Consider the following 14,685-nt stretch of genomic DNA (forward strand, 5'->3'; position numbering starts at 1 on the left):
AATTTTATAGCCGTTACTCAATATGCAATAAAAAGTTCACTAAATTCTTACACCTTCCAGTAGATTGCGTTTATAGTTTTCGACTTTGAGTAAATTGCCAGACGCAAATTAACAAACACAACAGCAGACACTTATGAAACTATTACACAGAAACTATTTCCACTTGAGATACAACACAAACTTAAAATAAAAAAGATGCGTCGCAAAACAATTGGATGTTAAAAAACTAGGTGATTCAAAATTTTCGCATGTCTCGATAAAAAATCAAGGTGCACAGCTAAACGTGGAGGTACGTGTTTGATATTGAATGAATTTTCTATAATGATGCGGCACGATATGATTTCAGAAATTGGAATTCGCCCAAAACTTTAGTTGTTTCTCTACTAAATTAAGTGAAAAGAATTTTAAAAAATTTCCCAGGGACTAAAGAAATCTCTTAAAAAGTGAAGAGTTACGCTTCTAGAGGAACAATTATAAAAACCGGTTCATTCAATTGAATTTTTCATTCAATTCAAAAAGTTTCTAAAACCGGTCACAAATTCTAAAAAAAAACGGTCAAAAGACTTTCCAAAATTCACAACTTTTTTTATCTGCGAAAGCAAGTTAAGGCCGTTTAAGCAGAGATAATTCCCAAAACCGATTTTCTCGATTGGACAAACCTGAGAAAGGTTCCGGTAGTTTTCCCGTAAAGTCAACCAGTTTCCAATAAATTGTCAAAGTTTCTGAGCTTTGACCTGTTTGATGGCCAAAACTTTTTTCTTAAACAAACAGGGCATAGTCAATTAAAGACGTAGTCTTTCAACAACCTGCTGTTTCAAATAAACCAATGACATCAGATTTGGCACGAGAAAGGTCCAAAAAAATGTCAACAAAATGACTCTCGTAGATAACGAACTTTTGATTTGTTGACCGTGTTTTGGAGCTTTTGCGCCAAATATCCTGCCAAATCTGATATTTCCGAGAATTATAGCTTTGCGTAAAAAAATAGGGCGTAGCCGCTAATGGAGAAAAGATTCATGCAACCTTTAGTTTCGATCGAACCCAAAATCTAAGATTTGAAAGGGTAGCTCAAGAGAAGCCAAAAAGTTGTAAAAAACGGTCAAAAAAATCGAAATTTCGAGTTTCTGAGGATCATGAATTATTGTGTAAAAAAATTTTGCGCGTAGCTGCTTAAAAAGGATAATTTCCCACAACCCTGGCTTGTAGTTGAAATGAAAATCTCAAATTAGGAACGGTAGTTTTTGAGGTCGAAAACTTTCAAAAACGTTCCAAAAATAAAAAATTTGACTCTTCCGAGAGCCATATTTTTAGGTACAAATTATGGGCGTAGCATTTCATGCAGGAGAGCTTTTCAAAACCGTTTTTTCCCTTGAAACTTATAAACTCTGGGGTGTGTTTCCAAGAGGGGAGTGAGAGGGGCGTGTTTCGAAACCGAAAAAAAAACAATAAAAAATATGTTTTTTTATTGTTTTTTTTTGTTCAAAAATGTTTTATGTTCAAAAATTCCATCACAGACTTTTTCGAAGTCTGTAGACTTTTAGGCTTGACGAAATTTTTTCTCCAAAAAGCAGGTTAAGGCCGCTTAAGCGAAGAAGAATCCCAAACCGAGGTTTCTCGATTAGACACAACCTGAGTATTGGCCTGGTAGTTTTCGCGTTAAGTCAATAAGTTTCACAAAAACTGTCAGTTTCGAATCTTTGACTTCCTTGATGGCCATAACTTTTTTTAAACAAACTGGGCATAGTCAATTATAAAGATAAAAAACGGTCAACAAATGAAAAAACTGACATTTAGAACATCATAGCTTTTTGTGTAAAAAACAGAGCGAAACCGCTTATGCAGTTGAGATTCACGCAATCTTCAATTCGATTGAATCCAAAATCTCGGATTTGGGAAGGTACTTTGAAAAAAATAAAAAAAATCAAAAAAACTGTCACAAAAAAATCAGTTTTTTTCCAACATTTTCGGGGGCCAAAAATTTTGTCAAAAATGGGCAGAGTCTCGTATGCAAAAACGCTTCCCACAACCCGTTCTTTTGATTGAGACCAAAAGTTCAGATATGGGAGGATTTTCAGGTAAATTTCATAACATTTACAAAAAAAACGATCAAAAAATTGAAATTTGGAAATTTCCGAGGGCCATAACTTTTGCTGCCAGAAAATTTGGGTGTATGCGTGCAAATGAGTTTCTCATAACCCCTTCTACGAATTGATACCAAAATCTAACACATATCAGGGTAGTTTTCGAGAATATTCAAAAAGTTTTTTTTTAAATCGTCAAAATCAAAAATTTGATTTTTCCGACAGCGATAACTAAGTGTAAAATTGCGAGTGACCGCCAATGCAGAAGAGCTTTCTACTCTCTGTTATTTATATTGAACCCACAAAACCAGATTTGAGAGGTTAGTTTTCGATAAAAGTCAAAAAGATTCGTAAAATGTTCAAAACTCAAAAATTTGACTCTTTCGAGGACCATAGCTACATGTTCATAAAAACTGGACGTAACCGCTTATTCTAGAGATTTTTTCAAAAGCACGCTAATCATTGAAACCGAAAACTCAGATTTGAGCGGGGTAGTTTTTGAGAAAAACGAAAAACAATAATAAAAATGGTTCATATATTCGCCCACAGACTTTTTTTGAAGGCTCAAGGATTAGGTAAGAAGAGACTCTAGGTGAGTAGGCATACAAGGGAGTAGGCTACCTTTCAATCGATAGCCCTTTTTTGAAAATCAGTAGTAATTTCTGTTGCAATAAAAAAGAAACATTTCCAAAACGAAAACGAAATTTCAACGAAACGATTGGTACACATACAACAAGCTTGAAAAGCGCGGAGAGGAGTGGCAACATTGTTTTTCCTTCAAACGGCCCGAAACTTGGTCATTAAGCCGATAAAAAATAGGCCGAAATGATGTGGGCCGGGGAAGTTTTTTAGCGAAGCAAAATAAAACAAAGGGAATACTAAGTTTCGGTAAGTGAAATTACAAATTGCAGGAGCAAATCAAACTCTAAAAGGCAACACTTAAGAAAACTACGCTCATCAAAAAAAATCGATTCCAACATGTGACAACTAAATAACTAAGCCGACAGCAGACAAGTAGACAAATAATTGGCAGAGTTTTATTTGACACAGAATATGTACCGTTTGAAAAAAAAACAGGCCCTGGTCAGATTCGAACCCAGGTCTTTGCAGTGTAAGGCATATTCCTTAGCTCCAGGCTAAGTTTCCCGGGAACGCTAAGAAATTTGAATAGATGATGAAATAAGGTAGAGATGAGAAAATAAATTCGAAGGGAAATTCAAAACATAGCCAACAGACAGTTGGAAACGATTCAATTGAAGCAAAGTAAAAAAAAACGTCATCATTAAGGTGCTTTAACCCTCTTGAACTTCAAGATGAACTTATGATTAACACTTTCATGAGAACATTAACTCTGGATCATTTGATAAACATAAACATGAGAAAACTGGATCAATAGGCAAAGTTTTTATACCGCTGGGAAATCTAAAATTTTAATTCAACTTTCGAAAACGAAGATTTTCAACTTTCACGTTTTCGCGTCATTTCCACGTTCGTTTTGAAGATTGCAATTTAATTTACTTTCAGCCGATGAATTTAAATTGAACTCAAACAATGCATATAAACCTAAAGGCACTCGTATGTATGAATGCACATCTGTAGTTATTAGAACTATTAAAGACTTTCTTGAGAAGTAATCACCAAGACCTCACTACCTTCACCTACCCTTAAGTTAACAACCAAAAAAATGAGAATGAAAAAATTACACACTGTCTGAGCTAAACGTCGCACCACTAGCGATACATCATAAACATTGCATGTCACGCTAGCCGAAAAAATGCTAGTCAAAAAATGGATAGAAAAATGCCGAAAATGATTCCTAACGAAAATTTTTTGTTTGTCTCGAAAATAGGTCAAGAAAAACACTTGCCAGCAATGAAACAATAATGAGGTCGCTGATAAGACGGAAAATCTTGAAAAGACACCCGTTGACCTAAACAAAAAAGCTCAAAAAGCTATAAAAAACTTAAAAACTCGCATACCCCGAAATAATTTCCAAACTAGCCTTTTCAAGAATTGCATTTCCCCAGCATACACATGAAAAGTTTTTATCGCCCTTCAAACGACATCATTTAAGGAGACTAAATTGATATAACATGATCCGAACAATTTAAAACCTACTAAACAGGTAATAGAAAAAAAACAAAGGAAAAAATAAAAGGTTAAACAGAGACGAACGCCAATTATGAGTCTAAATAAATGCTAGGTGACGCAAGCCAATTATGACGTATTGGCGGTACCAGTCAATTTGAAACAAAAGAAATTTATCACTAACATGCCTCAATTTATAGAGCGGGCACAATTTAACTAGCATACGAAAACTAGCATACGAAAAAACATCCGACCCTGACATGGTTCGAACCCTCTTATTTTGTTGTGGGTCTCCTTCCCTACCTCTACGCTACAGATCCATGATGCCTTTAAGCTAAAGTGCTATTTGTAATATAATAGTGTGTTAATATCCTTAGCATTGGCTGTACTTAATAGCTGGTATTGATAAAAACGAACTTTCAAAATGCACAATAATATTTGCAACTTACGATGGAAAAAAAGAGAGTTCAAACTATCACAAAAGCTTCGCTTGTGTAAATAACTATAAAAAATCATAGAACGTTTTAAAAATATAAATGCTCAGAATATATCAGCGAATTTGATATTTCATTTGTTTCGATAGCGTTTCGTAAGATGGTACATATATTTTTTTAACCGGCGGGTAACTGGCAACCGGCGGGTATGATTGTCTTGGACCGGCGGTTAAATATTTTAGTTTCTTTTTGCAGCCTGACGAATGCTTGTGAACAGTGAAAACTGCCAGGCGGGGATTTAGCTATGCTATGTCTTATCTAGTCCTTAGTTCAAAATATCCGACCGAAGTTATTAAGGTGAATATGATATGTTTGTCGGGTTCTAGATATCGAGATTCTTAACTGTGGAGATTCGTAACTGAGTCAAAGCATCTTCATCTGTAAATTCATAAAATCAGTTGTGAAAGACGAGCTCACGGAGGTTGAATAGTTTCGCTGCGTCAAATTAAACATGAGTGAAGACTAGTCAAAACGATTTTTTCTTCGTATGACGCTACGCGACTCGTTTTCCTGGAGTGAATATTTCAACTCAAACCTGATAAACATGACTTGTTTTCTGAATGGTTCACGTTGAAAGTCAAGCTTTAACGACTTCAAAACTGAAGTCAGTTCTATTTTTTGGCTAAAATATGACCTTTCTGAATTCTTGGTTAGCTTGAAAATTGAATTATTTGCACTTGAAAAAAGCAAAAACATGAGACTTGGCCCCTCAGTGCAAAAATCTTCGATGCATGTACATTCAAACGAGGCATTACAAACTTGGATGTGTTATTGACAGGTTACACGAGTGTGTTGACCAGTGATTCCTCGGCTGATAATCGAATTTACTCTTGGATGCCATGTGGAACTATTTCTAGTCTACCCAGTGCAGCATGTGCTGGATCCAAAGGATGCCAACAGGATGGAATCCAATACAACCCCATGGGCGACCCAACTGGAGCAGTGAGAAAACATCATTTTAATTCTTCAATTACCTTTTTTTGCAGAATTCTTCGATTATGCGGAACTCGATAAAATAGTGTAACTGAAAAACCAGTAGCCAAAAATGGAAGTTCCATTTAAAATTATTTCAGCTATTTCTCCTTGCCCCAACAATTAAAGTTTTGTGATAGCCATATCGAAGAAAAAAAAATTAATATGGACAAAATCTAAAGCAAATTGTAAAGAGTGATTCCAAGTCCAATTGACAATTGGATGCCGACTCTGATACCGTCAATTTGACTCCGCAATTTCTGAGTTTAACAAGTAAATGCAGACGAACCAGCTGCAAACTCAGTTTCAAATCAGGCTTCTTGCATCTTGAATTATAACCGCAGACTGCTCATTTGAAAGCCACATAAACGCAACAAAAATAAATATCAGGGGCACTTTTCTAAGACCTTTTCCAACTCATCTGGACAGTTAGAAAAAGAGTAATTAACGCCAGGAAACAGACAAAAACTTTTTTTGAGAAAAACTTTTGAGTTGTAAATAAAAATATATGCCATTAAAGCTCTTTGTATTTCGCAAACAATTTATTATTGGTGCTTTTTTTGTTAAAATTAACCAAATTTGCGAAAACTGGATAAACAAGCAATTTTTAATTTCGCTGGGAAATCCTGATAATAAAATACCATTGTCTAAATAAGAAGTCGATCACATTTTTCGTGACGTTACAATTGTTGCTGTTCGATAGTGGAGTTTGCCTTCCTTTTAACAAAGGAAATGAAGCGAACATCAAAAGAAAGCAAAAGTCAAACTGCGAAAAATCAAGTTTGAACGTGAACAAATCACCAAGGACTATATAAGAGTACTCAAAACGTACTAAGAAACGAAAATTCTGTGAAACACACTCTTGTACGCTGTTATTTTGTTTAAAACAATTCAGAGAAAACACCAAAAACAAACAATTAAACGGATGTACTTAACAATCTCCCCTCTTTCAAGAAAGGGGATGAGATTGTTCGATAGATTGAGTTAGTTGAGTATACCACCAATTAGAATGCAGCAAAAACAGAATTTTCAATAGAAGTCTCTAGAACTAATTTACTGTTTTATTTAGAGGGGTGGAAACTCTTTTGCAGATACCACAGGGGAAATTGATAAGTACAATTAATAAAAATCCACTGGAAACTAGATTCAATTGCCAAATCTTGACAGATCTTTTGCTACATCTGAGTGAAAATTCTGGATTCGCTTTTACTATCTTTCATTATTCTGACAAAACTCTTCTCTTTTACTACAGCTGAGTGACAATTCAGGATTCAATTGAAAAATTTTGACACATCTTTTGCTACCTTGCTTCAATAGTTTCTATCTATCAATCGTATTAAAATCTCGGTTTCTATGATATTTGAAGGCTTTATCTTACTTGTTCGTTTTCATCTTTTCTAGAAGCAATTAAAGTTTCTGACGACCTTGGTTCACTCCTAATCGTTAAATAAAGCTTATACTGATTTGTAGTTTCTTTTTTCTTTATTCAATTCACTTAACCTCATTTTTACTCCGACTTATTTACAAATGCCTGCTAGACGCTCAACAATCAAATCCACGAATTTAAGCAAAACCAGTTGCACGAAATTCGTGAAATTTGTCAAACTGGTTCCATGGGCCATATGTTTCCCTCTCCAACGAAGATGCAGCACGGATGCGAAAACATAAAAACTGCCTCTGGGTTTGTAACAGCTGTTTAGACGAACTTATTTTCTAGCGATGCAAGGTTGGTTACACTAATTAAATCTAAACATGAGGAGCAACCAGTTGACATAAATAGACATTGGACACATAGTTAATCATTTAGTTGAACAAAACAGTTGAAAAAGCGTTCTCTCACACTCTACCCTTATACTCTGAAAGCATTCAATACTGTTCAAAGAGCATAATTTCTTCCCTGAAAACAACTTCAATATATCCGTTATTCCAGAAAGATGGGACAGTTATAACATGAGAATAAGCAACGATTCAAATGCTCTTGAAAAAACTTTAAGCAATATCGTCCTCGCTGTTGACGGCAATAAAAATTCAGGACGGCGGTTCGGTCAATCAGTTAATCTTAAAACTAGTCATCGAAATAGAAGACCCATCCTTGTTAGAGTCTCCACATTCCACTTTATAAACAAATGTTCTGTACGAGGTCACAAATTGAAAAGTTTCGAATCACCTGTCTTTATTAAAAATTTCTATCCTCCTCTAATCGCGAAAGTGAAAAAAGAAATTCTTGCTAAATGATATCAAGTTTAGAATCAAGAATTCAAAACTAAAGCTGATTTACGCGCCAAGAAACTGCTGCTATTTTACAAACGCTAACTAGGGCCGATAAATCTTGATTGACTATTAATTGTTAACAGCCCAACTGTCAGTCTATACAAAGCCTGAACAAAATTTATTACGATACCTTTACACCAACAGTTAACCGTTATCTTTCCTAATGAAAGCGTGGCTATCCGAAGTTTTTCTAGGTTCTTCTTTCTGCAGTGTCACAAGATCCAATCGAATATACGTTTTACATGGCGGAATCTTGATTGCTTCTTCAGATATCAGTGCATCCATCTCGGACATCTTTTGACCTCTTCATCAATAGGTTTCATCATCTTAGTTTATAACCCACCATTCTCGTCGACATATCACATTGACTATCAAACAATTAGCGAATGCTTGCAGACTTATGTCAACTTTACCATGTTAAGTTTCTGGTCATTCAAGTTTTTCAGTCTTCTTCTGAGGTGAATTTTAATTACCAGGACTTGACTCGGACTGACTTACCTCTGCAGCGATTCATTTGAAAAAGATTTGATTCTTTATTTGCGGACCATAATTTTCATAAATTAGACCATCAGCCTACTCATCGAAACATTTTGGATTTGATAATAAGTCATGTTGATAGTTTGTCTAGCTCTGTAGCTACAGTCTCAATATCGGACCACTTCACAGTCAACTAACTTCCAATTAAAGTTAAACACTGAGTATCCCATTCACTGTTCCTCTATTTCCCGGTCATCTTGGGACGATGAGCTCTTCAACTTAAACTTAAAAAAAAACATGAAAAAAGCCTGTGGGTTTGTAACAGCTGTTTAGTCGAACTTATTCTCTAGCGACGCAAGGTTGGTTCCACTAATGAAATCTAAACATGAGGAGCAACCAGTTGACATAAATAGACATTGGACACATAGTTAATCGTTCAATTGATCAAAACAGTTGAGAAAGCGTTCTCTCACGCTCTGCCCTTATACTCTGAAAGCATTCAATACTGTTCAAAGAGCATAATTTCTTCGATTAAAACAACTTCAATATAACCGTTATTCCAGAAAGATGGGACAGTTATAACATGAGAATAAGCAACGATTCAAATGCTCTTGACACAACTTTAAGCAAAATCGTCCTCGCCGTTGACGGCAATATAAATTCAGAACGGCGGTTCGGTCAATCATTTAATCTTAAAACTAGTCATCGAAATAGAAGACGCATCCTTGTTAGAGTCTCCACATTCCACTTTATAAACAAATGTTTTGTACGAGGTCACAAATTGAAAAGTTTCGAATCACCTTGACTCAATAAAGTTAATTCTTAACAGCCCAACTGTCAGTCTATACAAAGCCTGAACAAACTTCAAAATCTATCACGATACCTTTACACCAACAGTTAACCGTTATCTTTCCTAATGAAAACGTGGCTATCCGAAGTTTTTCTAGGTTTTTCTTTCTGCAGTGTCACAAGATCCAATCAAATATACGTTGTACATGGCGGAATCTTGATTGCTTCTTCAGATATCAGTGTATCCATCTCGGACATCTTTTGACCTCTTCATCAATAGGTTTCATCATCTTAGTTTATAACCCACCATTCTCGTCGACATATCACATTGACTATCGAACAATTAGCGAACGCTTGCAGACTTATGTCAACTTTACCATGTTAAGCTTCTGGTCATTCAAGTTCTTCAGTCTTCTTCTGAGGTGAATTTTAATTACCAGGACTTGACTCGGACTGACTTACCTCTGCAGCGATTCATTTGAAAAAGATTTGATTCTTTATTTGCGGACCATAATTTTCATAAATTAGACCATCAACCTACTCATCGAAACATTTTGGATTTGATAATATGTCATGTTGATAGTTTGTCTAGCTCTGTAGCTACAGTCTCAATATCGGACCACTTCACAGTCAACTAACTTCCAATTAAAGTTAAACAATGAGTATCCCATTCACTGTTCCTCTATTTCCCGGTCATCTTGGGACGATGAGCTCTTCAACTAGAACTTAAAAAAACATGAAAAAAAGCCTCTGGGTTTGTAACAGCTGTTTAGGCGAACTTATTCTCTAGCGATGCAAGGTTGGTTACACTAATGAAATCTAAACATGAGGAGCAACCAGTTGACATAAATAGACATTGGACACATAGTTAATCGTTCAATTGATCAAAACAGTTGAGAAAGCGTTCTCTGACGCTCTGCCCTTATACTCTGAAAGCATTCAATACTGTTCAAAGAGCATAATTTCTTCGATGAAAACAACTTCAATATAACCGTTATTCCAGAAAGATGGGACAGTTATAACATGAGAATAAGCAACGATTCAAATGCTCTTGACAAAACTTTAAGCAATATCGTCCTCGCTGTTGACGGCAATATAAATCCAGAACGACGGTTCGGTCAATCATTTAATCTTAAAACTAGTCATCGAAATAGAAGACCCATCCTTGTTAGAGTCTCCACATTCCACTTTATAAACAAATGTTCTGTACGAGGTCACAAATTGAAAAGTTTCGAATCACCTGTCTTTATTAAAAATTTATATCCTCCTCTGATCGCGAAAGAGAAAAAGGAAATTCTTGCTAAATGATATCATGTTTAGAATGAAGAATTCAAAACTAAAGCTAATTTACGCGCCAAGAATCTGCAGCTATTTTACAAACGCTAACTAGGGCCGATAAACCTTGATTGACTCATAAAGTTAATTGTTAACAGCTCAATTGTCAGTCTATATGAAGTCTGAACAAACTTCAAAATTTATTACGATACCTTTACACCAACAGTTAATCGTTATCTTTCCTAATGAAAACGTGGCTATCCGAAGTTTTTCTAGGTTCTTCTTTCTGCAGTGTCACAAGATCCAATCGAATATACGGTGTACATGGCGGAATCTTGATTGCTTCTTCAGATATCAGTGCATCTATGTCGGACATCTTTTGACCTCTTCATCAATAGGTTTCAGCATCTTAGTTTATAACCCACTATTCTCGTCGACATATCACATTGACTATAAAACAATTAGCGAATGCTTCCAGACTTATGTCAACTTTACCATGCTAAACTTCTGGTCGTTCAACTTTTTCAGTCTTCTTCTGAGGTGAATTTTAATTACCAGGACTTGACTCGGACTGACTTACTTCTGAAGCAATTCATTTGAAAATGATTTGATTCTTTTATTTGAGGACCAAAATTTTAATAAATTAGTCCATCAACTTACTCATCGAAACATTTTGAATTTGATAATAAGTCATGTTGATAGTTTGTCTAGCTCTGTAGCTACAGTCTCAATATCGGACCACTTCACAGTCAACTAACTTCCAATTAAAGTTAAACAATGAGTATCCCATTCACTGTTCCTCTATTTCCCGGTCATCTTGGGACGATGAGCTCTTCAACTAGAACTTAAAAAAAACATGAAAAAAAGCCTCTGGGTTTGTAACAGCTGTTTAGGCGAACTTATTCTCTAGCGATGCAAGGTTGGTTACACTAATGAAATCTAAACATGAGGAGCAACCAGTTGACATAAATAGACATTGGACACATAGTTAATCGTTCAATTGATCAAAACAGTTGAGAAAGCGTTCTCTGACGCTCTGCCCTTATACTCTGAAAGCATTCAATACTGTTCAAAGAGCATAATTTCTTCGATGAAAACAACTTCAATATAACCGTTATTCCAGAAAAATGGGACAGTTATAACATGAGAATAAGCAACGATTCAAATGCTCTTGACAAAACTTTAAGCAATATCGTCCTCGCTGTTGACGGCAATATAAATCCAGAACGGCGGTTCGGTCAATCATTTAATCTTAAAACTAGTCATCGAAATAGAAGACCCATCCTTGTTAGAGTCTCCACATTCCACTTTATAAACAAATGTTCTGTACGAGGTCACAAATTGAAAAGTTTCGAATCACCTGTCTTTATTAAAAATTTATATCCTCCTCTGATCGCGAAAGAGAAAAAGGAAATTCTTGCTAAATGATATCATGTTTAGAATGAAGAATTCAAAACTAAAGCTAATTTACGCGCCAAGAATCTGCAGCTATTTTACAAACGCTAACTAGGGCCGATAAACCTTGATTGACTCATAAAGTTAATTGTTAACAGCTCAATTGTCAGTCTATATGAAGTCTGAACAAACTTCAAAATTTATTACGATACCTTTACACCAACAGTTAATCGTTATCTTTCCTAATGAAAACGTGGCTATCCGAAGTTTTTCTAGGTTCTTCTTTCTGCAGTGTCACAAGATCCAATCGAATATACGGTGTACATGGCGGAATCTTGATTGCTTCTTCAGATATCAGTGCATCTATGTCGGACATCTTTTGACCTCTTCATCAATAGGTTTCAGCATCTTAGTTTATAACCCAATATTCTCGTCGACATATCACATTGACTATAAAACAATTAGCGAATGCTTCCAGACTTATGTCAACTTTACCATGCTAAACTTCTGGTCGTTCAACTTTTTCAGTCTTCTTCTGAGGTGAATTTTAATTACCAGGACTTGACTCGGACTGACTTACTTCTGAAGCAATTCATTTGAAAATGATTTGATTCTTTTATTTGAGGACCAAAATTTTAATAAATTAGTCCATCAACTTACTCATCGAAACATTTTGGATTTGATAATAAGTCATGTTGATAGTGTGTCTAGCTCTGTAGCTACAGTCTCAATATCGGATAGCTTCACAGTCAACTAACTTCCAATTAAAGTTATGCACTGAGTATCGCATTCACTGTTCCTCTATTTCCCGGTCATCTTGGGACGATTAGCTCTTCATCTTGAACCTTAAAAAAACATGAAAATTGCCTCTGGGTTTGTAACAGCTGTTTAGGCGAACTCGTTCTCTAGCAATGCAAGGTTGGTTACACTAATTAAATCTAAACATGGGGAGCAACCAGTTGACATAAAGACACATAGTTAATCGTTCAATTGATCAAAACAGTTGAGAAAGCGTTCTCTCACGCTCTGCCCTTATACTCTGAAAGCATTCAATACTAAGTTTCGGTAAGTTGAAACTACAAATTGCAGGAGCAAATCAAACTCTAAAAGGCAACACTTAAGAAAACTACGCTCAGAAAAAAAACGATTCCATTATGTGACAACTAAACAACTAAGCCGACAACAGACAAATAATTGGCAGAGTTTTATTTGACACAGAATATGTACCGTTTGAAAAAAAAAACAGGCCCTGGTCAGATTCTAACCCAGGTCTTTGTAGTGTAAGGCATATTCATTAGCTCCAGGCTAAGTTTCCCGGGAACGCTAAGAAAATTGAATAGATAATGAAATAAGGTAGAGATGAGAAAATAAATTTGAAGGGAAATTCAAAACATAGCCAACAGACAGTTGGAAACGATTCAATGAAAGCAAAGTAAAAAACGTCATCATTAAGGTGCTTTAACCCTCTTGAACTTCAAGATGAGCTTATGATTAACACTTTCATGAAAACATTTACTCTGGATCATTTGATAAACATGAACATGAGAAAACTGGATCAATAGGCAAAGTTTTTATACCGCTGGGAAATCTAAAATTTTAATTCAACTTTCGAAAACGAAGATTTTCAACTTTCACGTTTTCGCGTCATTTCCACGTTCGTTTTGAAGACTGCAATTTAACTTACTTTCAGCCGATGAATTTAAATTGAACTCAAACAATGCATATATACCTAAAGGCATTCGTATGTATGAATGCACATCTGTAGTTATTAGAACTATTAAAGGTTTTCTTGAGAAGTAATCACCAAGACCTCACTACCTTCACCGACCCTTAAGTAAAACAACTTTAAAAAATTGAGAATGAAAAAGTTACACACTGTCTGAGCTAAACGTCGCACCACTAGCGATACATCATAAACATTGCATATCACGCTAACCGAAAAAATGCTAGTCAAAAAATGGGTAGAAAAATGCCGAAAATGATTCCTAACGAAAATTTTTTGTTTGTCTCGAAAATAGGTCAAGAAAAACACTTGCCAGCAATTAAACAATAATGAGGTCGCTGATAAGCCGGAAAATTTTGAAAAGACACCCGTTGAGCTAAACAAAAAATCTCAAAAAGCTATAAAAAACTTAAAAACTCGCATAACCCGAAATAATTTTGAAACTTGCGTGTTCAAGAATTGCATTTCCCCAGCATACAGATGCATGAAAAGTTTTTATCGCCCTTCAAACGACCCCAATTAAGGAGACTAAATTGATGTAACATGATCCCAACAATTTAAAACCTACTAAACAGGTAAAAGAAAAAAATCAAAGGAAAATATAAAAGGTCAAACAGTGACGAACGCCAATTATGAGTCTAAATAATTGCTAGGTGACGCAAGCCAATTATGACGTATTAGCGGTACCAGTCAATTTGAAACAAAAGAAATTTATCACTAACATGCCTCAATTTATAGAGCGGACACAATTTAACTAGCATACGAAAACTAGCATACGAAAAAACATCCGACCCTGCCTAGGTTCGAACCCTCTTATTTTGTTGTGGGTCTCCTTCCCTACCTCTACGCTACAGATCCATGATACCTTTAAGCTAAATTGCTATTTGTAATATAATAGTTTGTTAATATCCTTAGCATTGGCTGTACTTAATAGCTGGTTATTGATCAAAACGAACTTTCAAAATGCACACTAATATTTGCAACTTAGGATGGAAAAAAGAGAGTTCAAACTATCACGAAAGCTTTGCTCGTGTAAATAACGTTTAAAAAATCATAGAATGTTTTAAAAATATAAATGCTCAAAATAAATCAGCGTATTTGATATTTGATTTGTTTCGAT

The 14,685-nt window shown here is 35.3% G+C and overlaps 2 protein-coding genes across 2 annotated transcripts in view; one reads left to right on the plus strand and one right to left on the minus strand.

Moving 5' to 3' along the window:
- Positions 1 to 14,685, minus strand: part of LOC134840490 (Bardet-Biedl syndrome 1 protein homolog) — a gene marked incomplete in the record, with an annotated part of 512,639 nt that overhangs the window by 5,869 nt on the left and 492,085 nt on the right.
- Positions 5,441 to 14,685, plus strand: part of LOC134840492 (cation-dependent mannose-6-phosphate receptor-like) — a 35,834-nt gene continuing 26,589 nt past the window's right edge. Inside the window, exon 1 of the mRNA XM_063856327.1 lies at positions 5,441 to 5,605. Within this exon, the coding sequence (XP_063712397.1) occupies positions 5,498 to 5,605 (108 nt within the window). The 5' untranslated portion in view covers positions 5,441 to 5,497. The remainder of the gene's footprint in view (positions 5,606 to 14,685) is intronic.

This window comes from Symsagittifera roscoffensis, chromosome 2, assembly GCF_963678635.1.
Source record: "Symsagittifera roscoffensis chromosome 2, txSymRosc1.1, whole genome shotgun sequence".
Classification (NCBI taxonomy): Eukaryota; Metazoa; Xenacoelomorpha; order Acoela; family Convolutidae; genus Symsagittifera; species Symsagittifera roscoffensis.